General features: G+C 52.0%; 1 protein-coding gene and 1 pseudogene across 1 annotated transcript; one reads left to right on the top strand and one right to left on the bottom strand.

The window, feature by feature from the left end:
* Positions 1-476: 476 nt before the first annotated feature.
* On the top strand, positions 477-5,597 carry LOC136477143 (pectinesterase-like). The gene is made up of 2 exons (XM_066475200.1): positions 477-1,675; positions 4,565-5,597. The coding sequence occupies exons 1-2, from the start codon at positions 730-732 to the stop codon at positions 5,284-5,286; spliced, it is 1,668 nt and encodes a 555-aa protein (XP_066331297.1). The 5' UTR covers positions 477-729; the 3' UTR covers positions 5,287-5,597.
* Positions 5,598-5,807: 210 nt separating this feature from the next.
* Positions 5,808-8,721, bottom strand: LOC136473240 (putative pectinesterase/pectinesterase inhibitor 45; annotated as a pseudogene).
* Between the last annotated feature and the right edge of the window lie 2,615 nt (positions 8,722-11,336).

The following is an 11,336-nucleotide window of genomic DNA, read 5'->3' as shown; positions in this document are numbered from 1 at the left end:
TAAGACGAAAACGCTACTATTCATCGAGTGCAAGCATGGCCCTATTTGGGAAAGCGATCCAGGTTCTGGACTGGACTGTTCTTCACTGGTAGAGCCCGTTTGGCTGGCCGGACGATCTTTTGGTCACTGTTCTCTACTGTTCCTGCACAGGCTGGGGATGGAGTGCTAGGTCATCAAACGACGGACAAAGACAAACGTGCTAGTATAACAATGCTGCTTAACAATGTCACTTGTGTTCACTTACAAAAACAATGTCACTTAAGTTTTGCTTATCGACCGCCTGCTTAACAATGTCCTGCACAGCCTGTTTGTTTGATTGTGGCTTGTCATAAACAATAGTAAATTTCTAGCCAGAATAGTATTTTTCTCTCACACAAACCAGCTAGTAGTACTTCTTCACGAATCAGCAACGATACGAACCAGCCAACCGAACATGTTATCGTGGATCAGTGCGGAGGCAAAGCAACCGACGGCTACACCTCCCTGAAAAGCACCTGTAACGAATACTGGTGCAGAGAGGGAAGCCTCCAAAGCCTCTTTCTTGTACGACTAAACCCCGTTTCCTGTCGTCACTACCCTACCTGTTCAGCGACACCACACATGCCCAAACTGTTGCTTACAAAGAAAACAGTTGCCAGCACTCAGTTGGATTATGCTTCTAAAACCCATCCCCCCGAGCAGGAACCCACAACCGACACACTCGCTCTCGCTAGCTAGCCAGCGCGAAAAATGGCGTCGGCGTCGGCGTCGACGTCTCCGCGCGCCGCAGCACCTCAGCTCCTCCTCGTGCTCTCCCTGCTGCTGGCTGCTGCTGCTAGTGCCTCGTCCCTGCTTCCCCCGAACAATGCACACCCGGCGGCAAAGGCAAGGGAGGAGGGCGGCGGCGTCTCGGCGGGGCTGATCTCCACGCTGCGCGAGACGCTGGACGCGATCAGGGGCGTGACGTCCATCATCTCGTCGTTCCCCATCGGCGGCGGCATCCTCGGCGGCGACCTCCGCCTGACCTCCGCCGTCGCCGACTGCCTCGACCTCCTCGACCTCTCCTCCGACGAGCTGTCGTGGTCCATGTCCACCACTTCGGACGACGAATACAGCCCCGCCGAGGCGGGGGCGGGGGCGGGCGGCCGCCTCGTCGGCACCGGCGACGCGCGGTCCGACCTGCGGTCCTGGCTGAGCGGCGCGCTCGGGAACCAGGACACCTGCAAGGAAGGCCTAGACCAGACCGGCTCCCCGCTGGCCTCGCTCGTCGCCACGGGGCTCGACGCCGTCACCTCGCTCCTCGCCGACGGCCTCGGCCAGGTCGCCGCCGCCGCGGCCTCCTCCTCCCGCCGCGGCGCCGGCCTCGGCGCCGCCGCCCCGCCGCGGTGGGTGCGCGCGAGGGATCGGCGGCTGCTGCAGATGCCCGTGGGGCCCGGGGGCCTGCCGGTGGACGCCGTGGTGGCGCAGGACGGGAGCGGCAACTTCACGACGGTGAGCGCGGCCGTGGAGGCGGCGCCATCGCAGAGCGCGGCGCGGCACGTGATCTACGTGAAGAAAGGCGTGTACAGGGAGACGGTGGAGGTGAAGAAGAAGAAGTGGAACCTGATGCTGGTCGGCGACGGCATGGGCGTCACGGTCATCTCCGGGCACCGCAGCTACGTCGACGGCTACACCACCTACCGCAGCGCCACCGTCGGTGAGTCTGAGTGCAGCATGTGTCCTAACTGTTCCTCCGCTCTGCCTCAAAAATAATTAAATTTCGTGAAAACTCGACCATGTTTTAAGAGTAGAGGATCATACTGTGGTCCATGCATGCATGGTCAAAGCAAAATCTACGAACGACGAAGTGATGAATCCCACTAGTCACTACGTACGGGTTCTCTCGGTAACGCTAGCAATGTCTAATTTCTTTGCTTTGGTAAGCTAGATTCACCTGGGATAAGCTCAGTAAATTTACATTACCAGCTTTGAGTAGTAGTACTACTGCTGTATTAGACGCCTGTCGACGTACGAGAGATGGTCAAGGTGCCATCGTTGCACTGTGGCATGGCTACGACCGACTGTGCGTTGCGGTGCACGTCAGGTGTGGCAGCAAGCATGTCATAGATCACCGGCAAAGCATGCAGTAGCACGGGTCGGTGCGGTACCAACCCAGGGGTGGCGCCGTACCAATACCATACATGGATATCCAGAGAGAAAGCACCATGGTTCGAAAAAATCAGGGGAGCCTGCCCTGGCACGGGCTTGGCAGTAGCAGAAGTAGTTACCTGCTGGCTGCTGCCGGAGTTGATGCAATGTCACGTTATTTAGTTGCCTCCTGTCCTGAGCCCTGGGCCCTGGCATGCACCGTCTCACGTACAGGCTGTGGCGCACGCAGTTCCCGTGCCACTGCGGCGAGCCGGAAGTTTCCACGAACAAGCACTGTGCAGTAACAGTAGTGTGGTGTACCATTCAAGCCCCTCCCGCCACCAGCCTCACCGGCCCCCGCCTTAACTACACTGCCAACGTGCAGCATTAACACCAGACCAGTTCTGGATTTCGGCGTAACGTAGGCCCTTGTGTAGCCTTCTTTAGGCCTCGTTTAGTTGCCAAAAAAATTTGCATAGTAACTGTCACATCGAATCTTGCGGCACATGCATGGAGTACTAAATGTAGACGAAAAAAAACTAATTACACAGTTGGTCGAGAAATCGCGAGACGAAACTTTTGAACCTAATTAGTCCATAATTAAACACTAATTACCAAATACAAACAAAATGCTACAGTGAGCCAAAATCCAAAATTTTTTTGATCTAAACGCACCCTTAGTTACACCCCCAATTCCCAAAAAGTGCTACAGTACCTGCCACATCGAATGTTTGCGGTCCGTGCATGGAGCATTAAATGTAGACGAAAAAAAACTAATTGCACAGTTTGGTGGGAAATTGCGAGACGAACGTTTTAAGTCTAATTAGTCCATGATTGAACACTAATTGCCAAATAAAAACGAAAGTGCTACAGTAGCCCCAAATTCCAACTTCCTACAACTAAACAAGGCCTGCCAAAACTCCCAACTTTGACACTATGCAAAAAGAAGATTCTCCGTCACATCAAACTTGCAGTATATGCATGGAGTACTAAATGTTGACGAAATCAAAAACTAATTGCACAGTTTGGTTGTACTTTGTGAGACGAACGTTTTGAGCCTAATTAGTCAACGATTGGACAATTATTACCAAATAAAAACAAAACACTACAGTATAGCTACGGTGCTACCGAATTCAGCCGGCGTCGAATCTGGCCGGAACTAAACGCGGCCTAGGTGGGATACTATGGTGTTTGGTTTACACGGACGCTCCTAAAATTTCTGTCACATTGAATATCTAGACACATGCATGAAGTATTAAATATAGACTAATTACAAAATTAATTACACAACTTGCGACTAATTTGCAAGATAAATCTTTTAAGCCTAATTAGTCCATGATTTGACAATGTGGTGCTACAGTAAACATATGTAATTGATTTTGTAATTAATCTATATTTAATGTTCTTTATTAATATCTAAATATTTGATGTGATATGAATTTTAGGAGCGATAAAAAGAAACCTAACACCCCTATGCCGTGCATGCATGCACGAGTTTAAATGAACCCGGCCCCTCCGTATCCATGCACGGCCATACATAGCTGGGCCGCTGGGGTTAGCAAGTCGTCTTGCCCACAGAGTGTGACAGAGACGACTCCGCGTAGTCTCCGGTCAAGGGCCAGCGCACCCTATCAGTATCAGGCTCCAGGCACGAGCCATCTGCCGGGGGCCAAGAGCATTGATACATCATCATCTGGCGTCCTTTTTGCGAGCCGCGGATCGATCGAGCTCCACTGCTCCAGCCTCCAGGACCGTCCGGACGGCACCGACGCAACAACGATTCCATCTTCCTGCAGAAAAAAGTGCGTGTTTAGTGGTCTAAATTTAGGAATTTGGGCTACGGTAGCACTTTCGTTTTTATTTGGCAAATAATGTTCAACCGTGAACTAATTAGGCTCAAAACGTTCGTCTCGTAATTTTCAACCAAACTGTGCAATTAGTTTTTTTTCGTCTATATTTAATGCTCCATGTATGTATCGCAATATTCGATGTGATGATTACTGTAGCACCTTTTTGGATTTGGGGTGGGAACTAAACACGCTGAAAGATGCCGTTGCTGTTGCTGCTGCTGCTTGCGTCGCCTGCTACTGGAGAGTCCGTATATGCGCATCCTTCGTTCGCGTTCGCGTCTGGGCGCCCAATTCCTGCGGGTTGGATGGTATCGGCAGCGCCCAATTCTCGCGTATCTGTGATCTCGGCTCTCTGGGTCGTGCCTGGCTCAGGTCAGGTGTTAAGTACGAAACAAGCGATCATTTTGGCCCAGTGGACAGTGTACGGTGCTGAGGTACTCGATGGGGGCGCACCCACAGGTGCCGAGCAGAGCACATGCGCATGCATGGAGTCATGGAGACTCTGATGGGCATTTGTCGACCTGCCTACTGTACCTGTGCAGTGCAGCTGTGCCTGCCAACCACCAATCTGACGCAATTTCGATCGGTTTTTGCTCCCACACCTGCAGCTGTGAGCGGCAAGGGCTTCATCGCGCGTGACCTGACGTTCGAGAACACGGCGGGGCCATCGAAGCACCAGGCCGTGGCGCTGCGGTGCGACTCGGACCTCTCCGTCTTCTACCGCTGCGCGTTCGAGGGCTACCAGGACACGCTGTACGCGCACTCGCTCCGCCACTTCTACCGCGACTGCCGCGTCACGGGCACCGTCGACTTCGTCTTCGGCAACGCCGCCGCCGTGTTCCAGAACTGCTCCCTCCTCGCGCGCCGCCCGCTGCCCGACCAGAAGAACTCCGTCACCGCGCAGGGGCGACTCGACGCCAACATGACCACGGGATTCGCCTTCCAGTTCTGCAACGTCTCCGCCCACGCCGACCTCCTCGACGGAACGACCAACGCCACCGCCGCCGCGGCGCCGCCCACGCAGACGTACCTCGGCCGGCCGTGGAAGCAGTACTCGCGGGTGGTGTTCATGCAGTCGTACATCGGCGACCTGGTGCGCCCCGAGGGGTGGCTCGCGTGGGACGGGGACTTCGCGCTCGACACGCTCTACTACGGGGAGTACATCAACACCGGCCCCGGCGCCGGCGTCGCGGCGCGGGTCAAGTGGCCCGGGTTCCACGTCATGACCAGCCCCGCCGAGGCCGGCAACTTCACCGTCGAGCGGTTCATCGAGGGCAACATGTGGTTGCCGCCCACCGGCGTCAAATACACCGCCGGCCTCACGTCCTGATCAGTTGATCATCCTTGAACCTCGGGTGTAGGGAGGCTTAGTAGTATTGTAACCGTATACTCCTGCTACTATGGCCCTTTTCGAACTTATCAGCTGTACCGTTTCAGCGAAATAACAGTGTTTTTCTCTCACAATTGATCAACATCAGCATCGGCTGTTTTTCCAGCTGCGAACCAGGCCTATATATACTAGCACAATAGTCCTACTACTACATGGCATCTGTGGAGGAGAATGTAAGAAAATGGTGGGTTAATTAGTTGTTTGATTGGGCCTTTTTTAAACACAAGTATGTGGAAATGGAGGAGATTCAGTTTTTTCTTTGGGTACTAGTATTTGTCTTCCGTTTTGTTCTGTCAACAGAGGAGCTGCAACAAGCAGTCAGCAGTGCATCTGTTACTTCTCAAATGTTTTACAAGTTCAGGAAACTGCATATGTTCAAGAACTTGTGAACTGAGAATGGACAAACTCCCTCTGAAGAAGACTGAAATGACCTGACCAGAGAGCTCGTAGCGAAATCCCTTAATTTTCACGCTGCAAGTTGTTAAGTCCTATGGTTTAAGTTATTCCTATATCAGCAACTCAGTTCTTCAGTTAAAAAAAAAACAAATCAGTTCTTCCGCCCCTAGGGATCGCCTATCCTCTTTACTGCTTTTGCAACTCATGATATGGTACACTGAAAAAGAAATCTGATACATCAATACATGTACAGCATCCAAAACAATACAAATAAGTATACAAGTGATACACTGTACAGGGATTATGGTCAGCATCACAGCACCTTGTCTCGTCCGTCCGTGGATCAACATGCGCCCAACAGTTGAAGATTAGTGATCCACCATGCATAGGCAAATTAGGCATAAGGAGTTAAGGACCCGATGACCTCCTCTGCTTCATCGCATCCTCTGCTCTCCTCCGACTCACATGCACCATGCATGCGTGCCACAAGAAATAATGTCCTCACGCCCAGAAGCCGTACTTCACCGGCGTCCCGGTGGGCTTGAGCCACGGCTCGGCGTGCAAGAAGTTCTGCACGGTGAACTTGTCGGCCTCCTCCTTGCTGATCACCTTCTTGTAGCCGGGCCAGGCGACGCGGGCCGGCGGTGTCGGCGCCGGGCCCCCGGTTGGCGTACTCGGCGTACCACAGCGTCTTGAGCCCGAAGTCGCCGTTCCACGGCAGGTAGCCGGCCTTGTCGATGAACGCCGGGATGTCGCACTCCATGATGAGCGTGCGCGAGAACTCGCGCCAGGGGCGGGCGAGGTAGCTCCGGATGGGCGGGCGGGACGCGTCCCTGAGCCCCGCCTCGGCGGTGAAGCGGCAGTACTGGAAGACGAAGCCCGTGCTCTCGCGGCCGTCCGCGCGGCCCTGCGCCGTGGCGATGTTCTGCTGGTTGTCCATCGGCCGGCGGAGGAGCAGGACGCAGTTCTGGAACACGGCCGCCGCGTCGCCGAAGACGAAGTCGATGGTCCCGGAGATGACGCAGTTGCGGTAGAACTGCGCCTTGGAGTGCGCGTACAGCGTGTCCTGGTACGCGTCCATGCGGCAGTTGAGGAAGATGGACCTGTCCGACTGCACCAGCAGCGCCACCGCCTGGTGCTTGGCCGCGCCGGCCGTGTTGCGGAACCCCAGCGCGATGGCGATGAATCCGTCGCCTTGCGCGTCTGCAGCGACCGCGCGTGCGCGTCTGTCAGAGATTTGAGGCCGCGCGTACGAAAGGGATGCTTGCTTTCGTCTTACTGAAGGTTGCGGTTTTGTAGGTGGTGAGGCCGTCGGCGAAGTTCCTGCTGCCGGTGATGACGGTCTTCATGGCGCCGTCGCCGTACATGGTCACGTTCTCCATCGCCCTGGTGATTGTCACGTACTCCTCGTACACCCCTTGCTTCACGTAGATCAGGTACCTGTCTCGCGCACGAAATTAAAGGTACAGAAAGGGTCATCATCGGTGCATGCATACGCAATCTCGGTCCATTGCTGGTTTCGATTAGAAAAGAGCATGCATTCAGGCACTGGCACCTTCCGGTGTACTGCTTGGGCATGGCATTGAGCGCGTCGTTGATGGTCTTGAACTTGCCGCTGCCGTCCTTGGCCACCACCACGTTGGGCTTGAGTTTGCCCTGGAAGTTGCCCTTGAGCAGCCTCCTCTCCGGTCCGTTCACCCACTGTGGGGTGTCTTCCTCAATACTGAGCAGCCTCCGGTTGTCGGCCGCCGGGACGTCGTCGTTGACCCTTCCCCAGGAACGTACCCGAGTGTTTTATTTTGGGTTCATTCTCCATGTTTCCTTCTTCGTCGACGCTGAGCAGCCTACAGTTGTCGGCCACCGTGACGTCGTCTTTGAGCTCGCCTTGGAACGTACCCGAGCGTTTGATTTTGGGTTGATTCTCCATGTTTTCTTCTTCGTCGACGCTGAGAAGCCTCCGGTTGTCGGCCGCCGTGGCGTCGTCTTTGAGCTTGCCCAGGAACGTACCCGAGTGTTTTACTTTGGGTTCATTCTCCATGTTTTCTTCTTCGTCGATGCTCAGCAGCCTCCGGTCGGCCGCTGGGGCGGCGGCGTCACGCCCCCGGAACGTGTCCGAGTGGTTAACTTTGAGTTGATTCTCCATGTTTTCTTCTTCGTTGTTGCCAAGTAACCTGCGATGGGTGAACCCTGGGATGTGGAGCGCGACCAGGACCGACGAGGCCTTCTCGATGATGGCCAGTGCGTTGCTGGTCAGCTCCTTCCCGGACTCCATCGTGTCAGTCATCTGCTTCTTGAGGTCCCCATCGGGGAAACCGTCGATGCACGTCTCCATGTGCGCGATCACCGCGCTGAGCAAGACGCGGAGCTCGTAGCTGTGCTTGGTGACCCCGTCCATGCCGCCGACGTCGATGCCATGGAGCGTGCGCCCAAGGTCATCCTTGGCGTTCTGGTAGATCTCTTTGCAGTCCGCGACGGCGGCCTTCACGCGCGGGTCGTTGCTCTTGATCACCTCCGACCGGTTGAACGCATTCCCAAGGGCGTCTCCGATCACCGCCACGGCGACTCGGACGATGTCCTTGGGCGACGACGCGCTGGCGTTCGCGGCCGCCTTGGACAGGCTCTTCTCGCAGGCGTCCCTGTAGTCGGTCTGCGCGCACATCATCTTGACGCTCTTGGACGCGCTGATAAGGTTCGACCCGGAACCCGAGCCGCCGCCGGACGGGGAAGGGGACGACGAGGAGGAGGACGAGGACGAGTCGTCCTGGGTGCTAGCGTTGTACGCGACGGCGGCGCCGGCCATGACAATGAGGATAAGCACGACCGACGCTGCGCCGGCGGCGAGCATGACGCGCCTACGCTGCTGCCGCTGCCTCTCGACGCGCCGCCGCTCCGTGAGGGGACCGAAGTCGGAGAAGGCCGTCGACATGGTCGACGGTTTTGCCCCCCTTCCCCTTTCTTCTCTCTCTCCCTCCGCCCTTACCTGGGGAAAGGCAGAGAGGACGGAGAAAGAGCAGCCGAGCGAAGGGAGATGCCCTCGTTTGCATGTTGAGAAACAATGGCGCCGAGAGATTTGAGGAAGTCCGGTTAATTTGGGAGTTGGTAAAAAATTTACGAACTTCCCGCTTGCTTCTTGCATGATGAAAAATGGCCACTGCCTGTAGCAGGTCGAGGCATCTTCCTAGCAAAAGGTTCAATATTTATTTTTGTCTTCTCCAACAACAAAACCCAAAAGACAACCCTTTTTGCAAATGAGTCTCCAAGAGAGAGGATACTCATATTTGGGTTATGCCTCTCCTAACACCCAAAATAGGTCTTTCATATATGTACTCTGTTGAAGGCTATATATATTATGTTAGAAACCTATTTAGGGCCGGTCTCCTGTCGGAGACAACCTTACTCGCTAGCTTCAAAAAAAAAATGACAATTTAGCCCAACCAAGATTCTACGCCTGTTGGGCCTGCTTGTTCTATTGTTCGTTACAACTTACAAGACGTTGAATTATTATTTTATTTTCCAATTCGTTTTTAATAAATAATTGCCCGAATCAAAAGTTTGCAGAAACATACTCCTCTCGCCAATATCAGATTGGTGAGATTCAAAATTTCTCCACTTTAAATGACGAGTTTTATCTTTTTATCATTTTAGAATGATGAGATTATCCTTTTCTGCACAATGTATTGTATCTTAAAAAAAGAATGATAACTTTTATACATATGAACTCAGAAAATTATAGAGTTCGATGAGATATACCACTCTATAGTTTGGAAGCTTTTTATTTGAAATCATCTTGATGCTAAAATAATCAATACTCCTATGTTCGTACATGTACCTGTAGATATATATAAACATTATATCAGTTGTTTCGACATCAAGATGACCTCAAATTAAAATGTAGCGACTCACAAAGGTGTAGTTATCATCATGCTCTAGAATTTTATAAAGTAATACTCCCCTACGCACTATATGTAAAAAATCATAACACTTTTATTACCTTGTATGGAGATAAAATCTATATGATTTTTTTAAAGTTTAATGAGATATACAACTTTGTGATGATAATTTTTGTTGAAAAATTAATTTTTAGATCTAAATATTGTATCGATTACTTCGACACCGATATAGCTTCAAACATAAGAAAAATGTGAGTTGTAAAGCTACATATTATAATTTTATTGTAATTGTTATCTCTATCTGCACTCATGAAAAATCTTATGACTTCCATAAGAGGCGCCATACAAAAAAGAAAAATCTCGCCGGCGAAAAGAAATCTCGTCATTTAGAGTTGCAAAATTTAAATCTTGCCATTTTATTTGATAAGAGAAGTATATTTCTACAAAAAAAATTAATCTAGGCATTTCTTTGGGCAAAAGGTGAGTTAATCACGTATAGCTCACCTTTGAAAAGGACGTGTAGGCAAGCCCCATGTGGACAAACCGTGACCTCACCTGAATTCTAGCCGTGCGAGTGCAAAAAAAATTTAGAATTACGCAGTACAACGGAGACATCTACAATACGCGCGCACACTCACCCTATGAACACACTTACATAAACGCTACCCTTATGAGTATTTCCAATGGACTGAGCCAGCAAATCTTATGGTTCACGAAGTCACCACAGGCGTCTCGCTGTCGACGAGGATCGAGCGTCGTCTACCACTGAGACAGATCTCATGGTTCACGAAGTCACCACATGCGCCTCACTGTCGACGGGGATCGGACGTCGTCTACCACTGAAAGCATAGCGCCGTTAAATCCTGGAATAAATCCAGAAAAATGAGAACACACGTGCCAAGTCGATGACTTGAACCCGGATGGATAGGTTTTACCACAAGGAACCCACCAACTGATCTATGACCAGTTCACTACGAGTGCAATCTTGGGATACTTGTTGCTTGTTAGAGCAACTCCAATAGATATGATATCCTTATTATCTAGACTATTTTTATTTTTTAACATAAAAATTAAGATCCAACAGATGTGCTATTTACTTTTCTAAAATAGCAAGTGGGCTATTCCTTAACTTTCGCTCGCCGTAGATAGCACGCTGCGCTCGCTGGCTATCCCATCCCGCGCGCGAATTTCTGGTCGCTGCCCTCGCCTGCCCGCACGTAGCAGTACGACCCTCCGCAGCTGCGTGGCCACCGGCCAGGGGCTGGATGCTACTGCAGCAAGTCAGCAAGCAGCTGCGTGGCCAGGGGACGGCCACGCTGGCCGTGGCCAGGGCCCAGGGTACAAGCAAGTAGCGGTACGCGCTGCTTCCTGGCCGGTGCAGCCGCACGCACTGGGCCGTCTTCGTTCGGCGAGCCTTGAAGCCCTACCCAGCCATGCGTCTCCAGGCAGAGGATAAAAGGTCGCGATCAGATATTCAACGAAAAATCATATGACGTGTCACTTTTAAATATAGGCAAGTGAAAATATACAAAGACTGTCGTGGAACTCTACTCTTTTAGTGGATTTTTTCTATTTTACACAATGGCTAAATCTTGTAATTTAGAATACAATGTCACCTAGTCTCTTGGAGATGCTTTGCTCTTAGTTGTTAGCCTATAGGACGATGCAATTCATAGATTTGATTCTTATATAATACTCCTCCCG

The sequence above is a fragment of the Miscanthus floridulus genome, chromosome 8, assembly GCF_019320115.1.
Source record: "Miscanthus floridulus cultivar M001 chromosome 8, ASM1932011v1, whole genome shotgun sequence".
Lineage (NCBI taxonomy): Eukaryota > Viridiplantae > Streptophyta > Magnoliopsida > Poales > Poaceae > Miscanthus > Miscanthus floridulus.
Note: the sequence above shows the minus strand (reverse complement) of the source record. Positions and strands in the feature narration are given on the sequence as shown.